Source organism: Pteropus alecto, unplaced genomic scaffold (assembly GCF_000325575.1).
Source record: "Pteropus alecto unplaced genomic scaffold, ASM32557v1 scaffold50, whole genome shotgun sequence".
Taxonomy (NCBI): Eukaryota; Metazoa; Chordata; class Mammalia; order Chiroptera; family Pteropodidae; genus Pteropus; species Pteropus alecto.
In genome coordinates this window covers 15,015,411-15,032,716 of record NW_006431918.1, presented here as the reverse complement: position 1 = coordinate 15,032,716, position 17,306 = coordinate 15,015,411, and the positions used below count along the sequence as shown (strand labels likewise).

Below are 17,306 nucleotides of genomic sequence, written 5' to 3'. Positions count from 1 at the left end.
CAGCAGGACTCACCTTCTTCAATTTCTTGTTACTATCCTCCTTCCCAGCTCAGGGCCTTGATATACCATCTTCCTTTGCCTCAAATCCATCCTTTAGTCTCCTTTCTTTCCAATTTTTTAAATCACTTACCCTGTGAAACTTTTCAACAATTCGTCTCTAAATATTGTCATAGAATGACATGTCCTTGGCAATTGTTTCTGTAGACTGAAGGATACTAATATTTTACAATAATCCATAACTTCTCAGTAGGATTGCTACTTTTTCTAACTCTCGTCTTATTTTATCAGGCCCAAATCATTGGGCTTTGATTGTTATGAAATATGAACAAAAACTTAGTTTAAAACACAATCGCAATGAACTTTTAACTTCCAGAAGTGGAAAAGTAAATCAATTTTTATACTTTTACTATTTATAACAAACTAGGATAGCAAATTCTAAGAATTTATCCTAAAGATATACTCACACGCGTGTGAAAATGATATCTATACAAAACTATTTATTGTATAGACATCATACACACACACACACATACATACACACACACACACACAGAGAAAGCTATGTATGCATAATGAAATAATGAGCAGATGTTAAAAAATAGAACAAGGAGCTCTTTTCAATATGGTATGATCATTAAAATATACTATGTAGTTTTTAAAAATTCGGTAATTTTTTTTAATTAGGTAAAGAACACTGTATATAGTATGCAATCATTTGTATGGAAAAGGAAGAAAAAGAAGATATATTTGCACTTGCTTATATGAGCATAAGATATCTCTGGAAGGATGTCCAAGAAATAACGATGGTTACTTGTGATAACAGAAATAGGGTGGTGAAGGATGGAGAGAGGAGCAAGAATTTTTTATAAACGTGACTGTATTATCTATTAAAATAAATAAATACTTTTAAATGTTTTAAAATAAAAATTAATGGATAAATCTGTTAGACTTCCATATCTGAATAAAATGGAGTAATATGGGCCAGATTTACTCTGCCACTTGAAAAAATAGAATGAAATATATAAAACAGTGGTTTTGAAGACACTCAACATCTGACAATGAAGGGCATTGATCCCTGAGTGATGCGAAATAATAAGGTGAAGCCTATAATCACACCATTACTGACTCGAGAGAGTATCCAGGTTGTGATATATGGAAGAGAAACCCAGGTGAAGCCCAGCCTGAGCTGATATAGAGCTGAGAGTCTAAAGAGAACAGGGCAGCTAGAATTTCAATGGCAGGATACCGCAAGAAGAGAGCTATGCAGAGAGAACTCTGGAGAGCTGCACAGGGTACCCCTAGAATGTTCAGCCGAAGCACTGATAAGAGCACATGTGTGAAGAAACTACCCAGGATTAGAAAAAGAAGCACTCAAGACAATTAGAAGTAACAGTGTACAGTATGCACACAAGGCGGGGAGTAGCGTCTGGTCCTACCAGCTACACTGAAAAAAGCTGATGGTTTGCAAGATATTGAATAGAAGACACAGAAGGATCTTACCTTAAGGGTAGTGAATAATTTGCCCTAGATTGTGCACTGCTCCAGTCCTGCCTAATAAATCTTAAGAGCAAAACCCAAAAGGGTTAAACTATTTCCAAGTAATGTAACTGCATCCCAGAACAAAGCTCAAAAATGGTTATAAGTCTGCCAAAATATCCAGTACCCAAAAATATTGACATTCTAGAATCCAGTGAAAAAATTTCCAGGCATGCAAAGAAGAAGCAATATATGGCCTATAGTGAGTAGATAATTAAATCAATTGAAACTAAGAACTAAGAATTAACAGCCAAGAATATTAAAACTTTAAATATAACGGTATTCTATATGTTCAAAAAATTAAGTAGAGACATGCAAGATATAAAAAGACCAGAATAAAACTCCTAGAGGTGAAAATATAATGTGTGAGATGAAAAATGCATTGGATGGGATTATCAGGTTAAACATTACAAAAAAGAAAAGTTTCAGTGAACATGAAGATACAGCAATAGAAACTATCCAAAATGAAACACAAAAAGTGAATTTTTAAAAATAAACAAAATATAATTGGAGTCTCTGGAAGATATGAAAGAAAGATAGGAACAGAAAGAATATTGGAAGAAATAATGGTCAAAAATTGTCCAAATTTCATGAAAACCTACAGATCCAAGAAACTCAAATAATTCCAAGCAGAAGAAACTATACCGAGTCATGTCATAATAAAATTCAGTAATATAAAGATCATAGGAACAGCCAGAGGACAAAAGACTTATTACATACAGAAAAACAAAGATAAAACTAACACATTTCTCATGGGAAACAATACAAGTGAGGAGTGAGTGGGCAATATCTTCAGAGGATTGGAAGAAAAAAGCTGTTAACTTAGTAATAGCAACAAAGGTATCTTTTTAAAGAATAGGTGAAAAATGCTGTTTTCAGATAAGCCAAACCTCATCACCATCACACTCCCACTACAAGAAATGTTAAAGGAAGCGATTTGGGCAGAAGGAAAATAATAATACCAAATGGCAATCTGGATCTAAACAAAAGAATAAAGAAAGGGAAATGGTGTTCATACTATAATAACATATGAATTTTATTATTTAAATGTTTTCAAAAGATGATTGCTTAAACAAAAAAATAATATAATGTGGGATTTATATACAAAAGTAAAATGTATAAAAACAAAGTACAAAAGCTGAGGGAAGAGAAATGAATGCATACTATCAAAAGGTTCTTATAATATATGTACAGTTGTATAATATCACTGGAAAAAGAGATATATGTCTTAAACCCTACGGCAACCACAAAAATGACAAAACAAGGAGTTTTTGTTAAGTCAAAAAAGGATACTAAATGGAATCATGAAAAATATTCAATTGACCAAAAAGAAGACAGAAAAAGAGGGAAAAAGAAACAACAAATGGGACAAATAGAAACCAAAGATTATAGATTTAAACCTAGCACTGGAATAACTATATGAAAAGCAAGTGATCTAAATAACCCAAAGGCAGAGATTGTAAAAAAGCAAGAAGCAAATATATGCTGCCTAGAAGAAAACCACTCTAGATATAAAGACACAAATAGTTTTAAAACTGAAGTATAAAGATAAAAAAAGTTATAAATACTAGCGTTTAGATAATACAAATCTAAAGAAAGTGAAAGTGGCTATATTAATATCAAGACAAAATAGATGTCAGAGCAAAGGATATTACCGGGGTGAGGAAAGTCTTTTGTAATGATAATGAGGTCAATTCATCAAGAGCAAATAAAAATCCTAAACATTTATGTATCTATTAACAGAGCTACAAAATACATGAAGCAAAAATCTGATAGAACAGCAAAAAGAAATAAATCCAGAATTATAGTCGTAGACTTCAATATTTCTCTCTCAATAACTGACATAATAAGGAGACAGAAAATCAATTAGAATATAGAAGACTTGAACACTATCAACCAACTTTCCCTAATAAATATTTATAGACCACTCACTCAGCAGCAACAAAAATATTTTCTTTTCAAATACACGTGAAACATTTACCAAAATAGACCATATTCTGAGTCATTAAAAAGTCAATTATAAAAGGTTTCAAGTCATACAAAGTATATTCTCTGATCACAATGGAATTAAACAAAAACCGATAACAGAAAGAGCTCAAAAAATATCCCCAAATATTTGAGAACTAAATTATATACTTCTTTATAACCAATAGGTCAGAAAGTGAGAGAAATTAGGAATTATTTTGAACATAATGAAAATGAGAATACTACACATTAGTTTTTTGTGGGGGACTCTGCTAAAGCAGTACTTGAGGGAGAGTTATAGTTCTAAATATCTATATTAGGAAAAAGGAAAAGTCTCAACTCTAATCTCATCTTCCACCTTAAGTAACTAGAAAAAGAAGAGCAAATTAAATACAAAGTAGATGAATTACAATAATACAGACCAAAGAGAAATCAATGAAATACAAAATAGAAAAACTAAAGGGAAAATCAAACCAAAAGCTAGTTCTTTAAACAAATCAATAAAATCGATAAATCTCTAGCCAGACTGACTAGGGGGAAAAAAAGAGAAATGACACAAAACTGCTCAACAGCATTAATCATTATAGAAATGCAAAATAAAACCATGGAAGATACCATTATACTCCCATTATAATACTAAACTTCTAACAACTGTCCATATCAACTATTGATGAGGACATGGAACAACTGAAACTCAAACACTGCTGATGGGAATATAAAATGATACGAACACTTTGGAAAACAACTTGACGGTTTCTTAAAAGGTTAAACATTTCTGATCTAGTCATTCCACTAGTGGGCATTTCCTCAGGAGAAATGAAAGCATACGGTCACGCAAAGAGTAGTACACAAAATTAATAGCAGCTTTATTTGTAATAATCCAAAACTGGAAACAACCCAAATGTTCATCAATAGGTAAATGGATAATCAAACTGTTGTATATTCATGCAAATAGAGTACTTTCAGCATTAAAAAAGAATGAACTATTAATACATGCTACAACATCGATGAGTCTCAATGATGCCAAATATAAGAAGGCAGAACAGAAAAGAGTACATCCTATATGATTCCATTTATATGAAATTCTAGAAAATACAAACTAATCTATAGTGACAGAAAGCAGACCGATGTTTGCCTAGAGGAAGGGAATGAAGAGAGGGTCAGGAGGGAGGGATTACAATGAGGAAACTTTGGGGGAATGATGATTATGTTCATTTTCTTGAATATGGCTGCACAGGGGTATACATACATATGTCAAAACTTATCAAATTATACATTTGAAAACATATGCAGTTCATTTACGTCAACTATATCTCAATTAAGCTGTTTAAAAGATTAATGAACAAATATGAATAAATACACAAATAAATCAAAGGTTTGTTTATTACCAGTCATTCACGCTAATCAAGATAGGAAACACTAATTTATTTGGGCCTTGGTAAAAATACCAATGAAGATAAAGAAGATCCATTTGTATTAATTTTATTTTGCCTAAAATTAACCTAAAATATACTACATAATTTGTTATTTTAGAAATGCATTTAGAAAACAAGATAGTATGTTTCCAACAACTTACTTAGACAATAAAAAAATCAATATAGGACTTTCTCTTGCCCAGTATCTATATTAATTCTATATCTATGATAATTCTAGTTTTGAGATTCATTCTGCACAGTGCAAATTTTGAGGTACTTTGGTCTTATATTTTACACAATCGAATAAGAATATATTTGTATGGCTTAAGATCTTTCTATTTGTGGTTCAGTTGAGCAGGATTGAGAATTTATGTCCAAACCCTACAGAAGCAAAGGTTACACTATGGTAATTTGTTCATTGGAAGCTGCACCCAATACATGTTACAGTACTAATTTGTTCCAGCTACAGTTGTAATTCCACTCTGAAATTCAGTGTGTGGAAAATGAAAAAAGATTAGGCTGCTGGAGAGAGGAATAAAGTAAGGTGCATCTAGTTCTAGGACTTTTATTTCAAACAAAATTGAAAATTGCATGAGATTCTTTATGTTATTTTTTTTTTCTGATTCTTGCTCACTTTCTCAGAGGGAGAAATAAGTCCCTCTTCTTGCCTTGTAATCTTTCCATTTACACAGTCTACACATTAAAAAATATTCTTAAAGTAATTAGGCCAAGTACCATCTTAACATGTAAAGTCTTTGTAACATGTAATACACTTAAATTCAGGTTTATGTTGCTCAAATGCCTCGTAAAAATTTACCAAGAGCATGTCTTCGGTTTGTCTGTGAATTAGTGTGTCTAATACATTTATACATACTTTTAAATGCGTATCTTCAACATTTAACGCTTTGTACTTTTATTTCTAAATATTTTTCGTTTCAAAAAGTTTTTCAAAACTGTCACAAAAACTATGCTGACAATGAGTGTATTTACAGATCTGCTTTGTCTGCATAAGGATATTCTCTAATTATTTTATACCCACATTAATGTAGTTGCCTCTTTTCACCACCAAACATTGAAAGAGAAACAGTGTGGCATAGAACTCAAGGCTTTGAAATCAAAGCACCTGAGCTTCAGCACCATCACACAGCAGTTGGGCACTGTTCCTGACCTCTCTCTGCCTGTTTCTTCAAACAGTACATAAGGATGACATTTGTAGATAGAGTTGCTGTGAAGATTAATCAAGGGGATGGGGTAAAGCTCTTAGCCAAAGAATAATATAATTAAAGTGAAAAGACCTAGTTTAAATTCCAACTTTGCCATGGTAATTACATAACCAATTCTGTTGCTTATTGTATTCTAACTGTCCATGGTCTGTAAAATAGACATGACCTGTAAATGGTAGATGTTCAGTGAATATGTCCTGAGAGATTCAATCAAAGATATTATCTACAGCAGTGTTTTCTGTACTTTTATCTGATGTGATAAGATCCTTTTAAAACACCTTGAGGAAAAGCCATAAAATCGAGAGATATTTCTCAACATATCAATTACTAATGGTCATGTATTTCTCTCTGATGATCAACATATGGAGCCAATGTGGCTCTATGGGGCACTGGTGTGGTGACATTAGAACCTGAACTGCAAAGTTTAAAGCTTATGATAATTCCAAGGCCGGATGAGAACCTTATATTTACTTAGAGAAAACTAGAGCTAAAGAATTCCATGCAGGTGGCCACTGAAAATATCTTGAATTTGTTTCTTTCTTTTTTTTTTTTTCCAAGCAAAATGCCTTTGTCCCTGATGTTCACTGTCCCTTAAATATTTTTTTATTCATTTCACAGGTCTCCTGTTATGGCTGGAGGTCTCTTTGCTGTGAATCGAAAATGGTTTTGGGAGTTAGGTGGCTATGATCCAGGCTTAGAGATCTGGGGAGGAGAACAGTATGAAATCTCTTTTAAGGTAAGCCACCAAGACCCTCTTCACACTACATCTACATAATTTTGATGATTCTGATAGAATGTCATCATTTCGTTTTGTGACCCATGTTGTGAGAAGACTTAACAAAAATAGACATATCACCTTCCCAAGTCAGCTTTTGGATGAGAGAAGCTACTTCCTTCTGATGTTGCAGGGAGATGTAGCCATGCCATAAAAGAAATGCATACAAGTCACAATTCAAATCCTGTTTGTAGGCAGGAAACTTGGTGTGCCGAGAAGACCTGCTGCACCACTGAGAAGTGCATTCCTTCTGAAGTCATTAAAATATATAAAATAGAAGAATTAAGATGAAAAAAATTGAGTTTATTAGAGCTTTTTCCCTTTGTATTTTATTCTAGAAATAGTAGTTTACATTTTGATCATAATCAGTTATTTCGAAATTTCAATAATAGAAATTTTAAAATATAAATGACAAATTATGCAATTCCAAAATAATCAAAATTTTTAACATTTTTTCATATGAAATTCCCCAGGTCTCTACTTGCTTTGACTGTAAATACTCAGTAAAATTATATACTTTGTTGTATGTGTATATATATATATATATATATATGATAGAATATCAAATTTTAGGATTTATAAATGAAAAACTACCACAACATGTGAAGACTATATAAACAAAGCAAAATAAACTGTACTAAAGGTTGTACTCCAAACCTCCAAGATGTTTTTTTAAAAAACAATCTCATAAAAGAAAAATAGTCATTTTCTTTTTTTACTTTATCATTGTCACTATTGAAGATAGATTGATTCTTGCAAGATTTATCATATAGATCTCTTATTAAATAAATCAGCTTTTCCTAATTGCTCCCATTATGAAATCAAACCAATTGTTGCTGAGAGAAAAAAATATATATCCTGAATAATAAAAGTCAAGCTTAAGAATCCAGCTAAACTTTTTGAATTGATGTATAAAAGGAAAATGATAAAAACTGATTTTTATAGAACTGTAACAGCTATAGTCAATGTGTTAACAGAACTGGTATGTTGTCCTCAAAATGTCATAACATAAATATTCTCAAAGAGATACTCAGGAGGCATGAATGAAGGCTTCAGGACATCTAGAATTTTCCATCTCACTTATGCGGGCAGTAATCCTTGAAATACCATTTACTAAATTAGTGCTTATTTTTTAACCATCATTCAGACACATATAATATCACATCTAAAGTACTTTTTTTCTTGGCCTTTTTATAAACACATGGTTTAAAATCCTTGAATTTACCCATGTCTTTGGTTTCCTCTGTTATGGCTACACACTTGTCATATTATATATGGCAGAAGGTAATAATAATAGAAGTAATAATAATAGAAATAGCATCTACTACATTTACCTAGCAGTATGAGCCAGATGCTGAGCTAAGTGCTTTATATGCATTATCTAATTTAAAATCACAACTCTAAGAGGTGGGTGTTATGTCATTTTATAAATGAAGAAATTAAGACTTAAAGTTTTAAAGATTTTTGATTAAATGTTTTTTTAAGTTTTTTTCAATTACAGTTGACATTCAATATTATTTTATATTGGTTTCAGGTGTACAGGTTAGACATTTATATAATATACAAAGTGATTCCCTGATAAATCTAGTACCCATCTGACACTGTACATAGTTATTACAATATTATTGACTATATTCCTTATGCTGTACTTTACATCCCCATGGCTATTTTATAACTACCAATTTGTACTTCTTAATCCCTTCACTTTTTTTACCCAGCCCCCAATATTAATTCCCATCTGGCGATGATCAGTTTGATCAGTTTGTCGCTTAGGGATTAAAATGCTCCATTTCTGTTTAATTGCAGAGATGCAGAAATATGAAATAATCTGACACTCATGTCATATCTACCAACTCATTCTAAGTTCACTGATCTCTATATAATGGTTCGCCTCACTGAACAGAGGCGAGTATCTTCATTGTAGTCTAATAACAAAGCAGCAAACTTTCTTCAGTCCCTGGACAAAATAGCACTGATTATTAGATATTGCCCAAAGCTGGGTGCAAGTTTACCTTCGACTTGAAGAACAGAATGTTACATTTGACCCCAGCGTTAAAGATAAAAATAGCATTGCTATATTTGCACTATCATCAGAATTCAAGGAATACCCTTTACCTTTCACCGTTCAAGAGATTTTTTTCCTCTTAATTCATAAATTCTTTAAAATATTATTATGAAAATTTCAATTAAGCAGGAGAATCCTGGTTTTGAATAATGAACTGGATGATGCATAAAATTGTTATTGAATATCTGGAGAGTTTGCAGAATATACATTTGCATTCTAAATCACAAAAGTATTTCTTTAGACCAACATAAACTTACATCTCTCATTTCTCTGTCACTGGTATCTATCACATCTCTTCTGGATGACCTGTGATTTCATTACCCCATTTCCAATTTTTTACTTATCTGTCATTCTGAAGGATATAATTGGGATGCAGACCTGTCAGCTTCATCTAGAAACCATGGCAACAGCGCTGTGAGTTCAGGACTAAATTGCCCTAGGTTGTTTGGTTAGAATGACAGATTCTTTAGCAACAGCTGTCTTACAGGGTCCCATTTCAGACATATCCCTTCATTCTTGTGTGATGACTTTGGGGTTTCCATTCCTCCTTATTAGTATTTGTAACATGAGGGGGACAGACTTAAATAGGCTTGTATAGAATTTGCATTGAAGCAAGAAAAATTTTCTCCATGTGAAAACAATCAAAAGAGTTGTACACAAATAGCTTAGCTAAATGGTATTATATATAAAACCATTTGAAACAGAAGAAAAAAATAAAATTAAAAATAAAATATTGGGGACATATTCCATAAATTGTGATTCATTCTACAGTGTAAAATTAATTCTACAGTGGTTGGCACTTAAGGTTTGGGAAATTTCACACCATAATATAGAAATTGTTTTAAGTCTAGAACTTAAAGGCTCTAATTCAAAAGATTTCTATCTATGATTATCAAGCATCTTCGCTAGCCTTTTACTTTTCAACCAAAGAATCATGTTGCCAAAGTTAATGATGAGATTTCATTGCCAAATGAAAATATTTCCAGAAAACTCTGCTTTGTATGAAGGATGTAGTTTTCAGTCAAACAATACCTGGTTAAGAGTGCTCCTTGATTCTTTTTCTCTGTAAATATCTTTCCTTCCTTTATCTTTTCTAAAATTTTTAAATTAAACTTATCAGGTGACCTTGGTTAATAAAATTACATAGGTTTCAAGTGTACAATTCGATAACACATCATCCATATAGTGCATTGTGTGTTCACCACCTTCCTTCTTTTCTCTAACATCTGATGAGATGAGTAGATTTAATGCCATAACATAGAAGCCAACATAGTGTAATTTTCAAGAGCCAGTAAAGGGAAAGATCTCTCCAGAGAAATGATCTGTCTGCTCTGTGCCCAGTGTTTAGTATATTTTAATATGAATCTGAACTCCTACTAGGCCTAGGATTATCCAGCTGTCCTTCGAGTGTTGCTAGGTCAGCAGCTGCTTGGGAAGAGAAAGCCACATTTAGTCAGCCATTCAACATGCTTTTATTGAACATCTAATTTATGTCAGTCATTGTTCCAAGTCCTCGATTTGGAGTTATACCTGGAAACAAAGGGGAGACCACGACAGACTGCCCAGTGTGGCATATCCCACATCTTTAAATGTTGTCTACCATTTAAGTCATTGAAACCATGTTAAAACCGTTGAGTCTCTGATTTTCCAGAGTGCATTTTTACATCTATTTCCCAAAGATGAAAGTCCAAATGTTTGCATTTTCAAAAGATCTGTCTTTCAATTACAGAAAACTCTTCTGAGAAAATCAAGTGAGCAATAAACACTAATTAGGCACCACAAGATTTAGAATAAAGCCTGGGGACTGACTGACTCTATTCCACAAAATTTTCTGGCACAGACATAAAGTTTAGATTCAGGTAGAAGAGCATTAAATGTGGTTTGGGCTGCCTTTTGTTAGCCTCAAGAGCTTATCAACGTAGCCCCACATTGATCCAATATTTCTTGGGCCATCTATAGGCCAGGAAGAGCTCTTGATCACTAGCCTTAGCTGTACAGAAATATCCACGATTCCAGGTGAGATGACTATGGGAACCATATGTCCTAGAGTGAACCAAACCTGGGGTGACACACAGCCTATTTCGAAAACCACTCTTAATGGATTATTATACTCTATGCAATCACCTTTGTTTTGTACTGTCATCGTTTTCATGTATTGGGCTTAAGATTCAGACAGTTAAGAAAACTTTAACTTATGCCTCACAATCTTTCAGACCTTATCAGTCATGAATTCATTCAACAGACATTTATTTATTGACTGCAATGTGCCAACTCTGGGCCAAGCTCTTGAGATTGAAAGATAAATGTGAGAAGATTCTCACTGTGGAAGAGCTTATTCTTTAGTAGCAGCATGAGAATTCATTTGCTGCAATCACTCATCCTCAGAATTGTTTGGAATATATTTTATTTCCATATTCACAGTAGTAATTTGGGAAATATATGATAGCCTCTTTGCTGGCCTCCTTTCCTCTCTTCTTCCTTCTCTTTCATCCTATCTCCACATTTCATTTATTATTTCAGTCTCCTTGCTTTCTCCTCCTAAATGTTCCCATTTGCCCATAATTACCACACAAATCAAAGGAACAGACTGAATCATGCACTTTCTATCAATTATCTGCTTGTTTCACTGTACACTGTAAACCAGCTTAACTAGTGTCTTCCTTTTCCTTCCCAGAAGATAGGCAGCTATCCTTCCGTATCTGTGCCTATTTATTGCAGACTTTAACTAACCAGTCAGACTGTTCTTTCCTGAAAAATTTATTTATCCTCTCTTCAAATATTAATCAGCAACCTTCACCATGAGTCCATGTACCATGCAAGCTAGACTCTGCAGAAAAAGGCAAAGGAAGCCCATTGGATCAAGTACAATTGAGTATTTTGCCCTTTAAACATAAACATCAATTAAAGCCAAAAAAAAACAACAACAACAAACAAACTACATTAAGAATTTCCTCTAAAGTAAAACATGTAAATGTACTTTTATTCACCATTTTTCTAATGCACAAGAAGCCAAAGCTTTTCCTTCTGAATATGGGCCCACTTATTGGAGTGAAAGTAAGGGTGCATAAACCACACCCACACTGTATTCTCTATGAGTTCCAGTTTGGGATCTTTTAAATTAGAATGAGAACCTAAAGACACCTTGAAGTGATCCTAATGCTGTAATAGAATCTTTCTGATTTTTTTTATGATTTTACCCAATCTTTTATTGTACTTCACCCACATCTAATTTGACAGCAATTTTTTAACGACTCAATCCTTTCAAATGCCTTGAATTAGTTTTGACATGAGCAACAATTCTTTCTCTTTCCATCCTGTATTTCATCAGTTTAAGTGGAATTTAATTAAATTACACAATTATAAATTTTTTAAATCAGCATAATCATATTTGGGAAGAAATGCACTGCCTTTGAAGTAAGCACATAACTTAACTATTGGGAGCAAAAAGTTCTAAGTGTATTTAACACAGCCTATATTCAGCATAGCTTTTCTATCATATGAATGCCATTCAATATATTTACAGAAGAAATAGAAAGTGATGGTTAATATATTAAATTGATTGAACAGAGATTCTTTCCTTGCTGTCAAAAACTTTCAGCCTAACGAGAGACAGAAAAATCTCAGAGGTGTGTGCCCTGATGCCTTTGCGAGGAGGCAAATTTCCCACTTGTTCAGATCAGGTCTGGGTTGGGCCTCTCCCTCCTAGTCTTCGTCCTTACCCAGGTGTCCCGGTCCCCTGACCTTTGTCCAAGGGGCTCACAGATACCCAGGGTTTCAACAGCCAGTGTCTTACAGTGATGAGTCCCGGGAGAGTTAGCTTGGTGCCCTTATCCTTGTCTCTCCCACGTCCTACAGACCGCTTCTCTCTCGTGATTTTTCGTTGTCACGTCTTTTTCCTTTTCCCAGGCCCAATCTTATGTAGTCTCTAAAATAAAAAAAAAAAAGTTAAAAAAAAAATCAATCCTAAGATAAGCCTCTGGGGTTTCTTTGAATTGTTGCTTTTACTTTGGTATGGCTAGGGAAGAAAATGCTCCTGGAGTAAAAACAGAAGATGCAAACCACTGAGCATGACAAAATGAATACTTCACGTTATAATCTGGCCACACACAAATAAGCCTATACATTTTAAAGGGACTAAAATATGTCTGAGATTTTAATAGACAGCATATGTTTATTTGTATCCTTTAATAACAAAATCTTTACATGAAGCTACCTATGTTTCAAAGTTCTGGCCACTCTATTCTTCCTCTGGTGGTAATAACTATTACTTGGTTCCTTAACAAGAAAAAGTAATGAGTTAGCACTTAAAGGTCATTGAATTTAATTTCTTACCCTATTCAACACTAATGCAAAGTAAAAATATAATTTCTATTTTATAATTGCAAAGACAGGCTTTTACTTAGTCAATATCGAAGCAGCAATTGGAATTCAGATGTGCTCTCAAAACCATTAGCCTAATTTCTCTTTGTTAGGAAAATAGAAGACTTTATGCCCTTGGTAGAAAAGTGGCTGCTGTTACTCTCTGAAACCATTTTTAAAAAGAAATGTAGTTTCTTCCTGTCTGATTTTTATTAAATATGAGGGCTGACAACTCTTGTTATGATTTAATGTAAAATTTAATTTTTACTATCTTCAAAATATATTTATTATTCAATAAGAATTGAATATATACAATAGGGACTAATCATTGAGTATAGAATGTTCAGTTCTTAAACAAGAAAACAGCCATTAATTTAAGATCTCCATAGCTTAGTAAATCATGTATTCTAGAGCTTAATATCATTCTGGAGCTTCTCAAGAAAAACATAGATTTTATTTATTTGTACTTAGAAAATCAAAATTAATGAGCACACAATGGAATATATAGATAATGTATTAAAAAATAATACACCTGAAACTTATATAATGTTATTAACCAATGTTACTCCAATAAAGTTAATTTAAAATCATTAACAAGCCCACAAAATTAAATTTAAAGTTTTCTCCATAGTACATGGTAGTCATCAAAAAATTTTAAGTATACTTATAGGTCAACAATTGAATGTTAAATTATAATATATTTATAGTTTTAAAATGGAAAAGAAAGAACTCTTAGAGATCACTCAAAAAAAGAAAAAGAACAAGAAACAGGAACAAAAAAACTTAACTTTACCCTTGACAAATTATCAGATATCTTACGTCCAACAACAATATATGCAGGTTATCATCTGCAGTAAAAGTAAATTCAATGATGTTACATAGGGGCGTGGGAAGATAGAATGATCGCAGCTCGAAGTCAGCAGATCTCCATTTTCAAAAGTTATTGGCACATGCTAAGGGAAAAAAACAGCAATCACTGGTTTGAAATAATAGCAATGGGCACAGTTTCTGATGGCCAGAGCTTCCCTGGATTGAGTTTGGCACACAGAAGCAGCAAATGGGAGACTGACTTTGGTTCCAAAAAAAGTGCTAGACAGACCAGCCATATCTACAGGAAGCAGGCTGTTTGTGAGGCAGAATGGAGGAGAGACACTTGCTATTATGAGCAGCCCTGTAGCAGCCAATTTCTATTGGATGCAGACAAATAAAGGGTAAACTAATTCTCTCACACACAAATTTGTTGTCGGAAAGTGAATACCTACTGCAATTGGTAAAAAGAATTCACCCTATTCAAAGATGAATAATAATAACTTTTTCATGGATGTAGCCTATAAAAATACTTCTGGGAAAAAAAGAAGAAAGGACTAGGGTGAAAATATTAATGAAGTCACAGGCTCTGTAAAACAGTATTAAATGCTGAGCTTTATGAGATTAGGCAAAATATCAAAAGACAAGACAAAGAGATGAAAAAGAAACAGAAACAAGAAACAGCATAGGATATAATGAAAAAGAAACAGATAACTATCATGGAAATGAAGGTCGTATTGAAAGCAACATCAAGGAGAAGGCATATTCTACAAATATATAGGGACATAAAGGATATGGTTGAAAAAAAGGCACAAAATGAAATTGTAATGAACGAAGTTAAAAAATAATAGAGTGAAATGATGTGGACGGTAAAGGAACTCATATTAGTGTTCCCAAGGGAAAAATTAAAATTAAAAATACATATATCAAAACCAGGAGATACAGCTAAAGCAGTGTTCAGAAGAAGATGTGGGTGAGGATGAGTGAAAGGGAGAAGGGAATGTAGTCAATAATATTGTGATATCTTTACATGGTAACAGATGATTACTAGAATTATGGGGTGATCACGTGATGAGGTGTAAAAATGTCAAATCACTATATTGTACACCTGAAACTAAAATAAACAATACAAGACTGTATACCAACTATACTTAAATAGATTTTTTTTAAAGATTTAGATTCTTAAGTTCTTACATCAACAAAAAAGAAAGAATAAATAAGCAAGTTAAACATCCAAATCCAGTTCACAAATGAAAAATAAAATAAACCTAAGAAAATAAGGATAAAAGATTAATAAACTTGAAAAGAGAAATTAATGATTTAGAAAACCAAAAACTGGTAGTGCAAACACTGGTGGTTCTTTACAGCCAAAAATAAATAATTAATGAGATTTAAAAATATATACATCTAAACTGACTCTAAGTGTTTTTTACTGTTATACAATTATCCCAAACTTAGTGCCTTAAAACAACATAAAATTTCGCAGTCTCACCAGGGCCTTTGCTAAGAATTTCACAAGGCTGAAGTCAAATTTTCAGCCAGCCCTGTTCTTATTTGGAGGCTCAACCAGGGAGAGACCTGCTTCCAAGTTCTTCAAGTTGTTAGCAGAACCCGTTTCTTTGTGGTTGTGGGACTGAACCCTCCTTTCTCTTGCTGGCAACCACTCTGAGCAACTCAAGCTTCTCTTGGGCCCCCTGGTGGCCCTCTCCAGCATGGCAGCTCACTTCTTCAAGGCCAGAATTACTCTCACACTTCCAATCTTCATCTCTCTCCTTTCAGGAAGGTCCAAGTCCCTTTTTAGAACATATCTGTTAAGTTAGACCTTTCCAGGATATTCTCCTTTTGGATTAACTCAAAGTCAACTAAGCTAGGACCATAATTATAACTGCAAAATCCCTTCTCCTTTGTCACCTATTGTCACCTAATTTCACAGATGTGAGATTCAACAGATTTACAGCCCCTTCCACACTCAAAGGGAAGAGATTATACAAGGGCATGTACACCATCGTGTGCAAATTTGGGGCCCATCTTGGCATACTGCTACTGCTCAGTGACCGTACAAGAAATAGAGAGAATTGTCAAAAAGTTATTCCCCCCCCAAAAAATATAGTACCAGACCCAATTAGTTTTTTGCAAACCTTTAAAAAACACATATTGCAAAGTTTTTCAAAAACTATGTCTAATATCAAAAAAGAAAGAAGGCTTTCAAACTGGTTTTAAATCTAGCATATTATTAGCAAATTCTGGCCACAAAAAAAGATTTTTAAAAAATACAGATATATTTTACTTACATTCATATTAAAAATAATAATAAAAGATTACACACTAGAGTAACTATTCAAAGATTAATACACCCAAAATGTGCAGCTTTCATGGATATGTTTTAATATTGAGACATATAACATAACATATTAACCTAATTCACCTTAATAGTAAATATTAAAAGTTATAGTCACCTCCATAGGTAATAGAAAGGTATTTGATAAACTTTTCAATCTACCCTGAACAAAATACTTAATATTTAGCATGATTAAAATATTAATATATATTTGTGTGATGGCTCTCTCTCAACTCAAAAGCTATCAGCTAGCTTAATGAGAAAACTCTAGAAATGTTCCCATTAAATTATTATTTAATATTACTTAATATTATTCTGGAAATAGGAGGCAATTCAGTCAGACAAAAGTTAATGTACGAGATATAAAAATTGGAAAAGAGGAGGAAATTTTTTCATTAACTGCAAATAATATCATCTACCTGAGCAATGCAGGGGAACCATCTAAAAAACTACTATAAATATTAAGAAATTCAGTAAGTTGCCTGGGTAAGTGTGTGTGTGTGTGTGTGTGTGTGTGTGTGTGTGTAAGTATATAGAAAGCCATAGGCTTCGTATATACAGATAACAACCCCAGAGGAAGACACCACTTACAACAGTAGGGGAAAAAAACAACCAGGAATGAACTTAAGAAATGTCCCAGTTCTCATGAAGAACGGTTATAATGCTACTGAGGGACACACAAAAAGACTTGAGCACATGAAAACTCATAAAGATAATCCTCCCTAAGCATACTCATAAATTTAATGCAATCTCAATAAAAGTGACAACATGAAATGCAGGGTGGAGGAGAGCTAGACAAAGTGTTTCCAGTTCATAGGCAAAA

General features: G+C 33.2%; 1 protein-coding gene across 1 annotated transcript in view; it reads left to right on the top strand.

Annotated features, from left to right (window-relative positions):
• GALNTL6 (polypeptide N-acetylgalactosaminyltransferase like 6) overlaps positions 1 to 17,306 on the top strand; it is an 888,106-nt gene that overhangs the window by 794,744 nt on the left and 76,056 nt on the right. Inside the window, exon 8 of the mRNA XM_006906317.2 lies at positions 6,758 to 6,875. Coding sequence (XP_006906379.1) covers positions 6,758 to 6,875 — 118 coding nt within the window. The remainder of the gene's footprint in view (positions 1 to 6,757; positions 6,876 to 17,306) is intronic.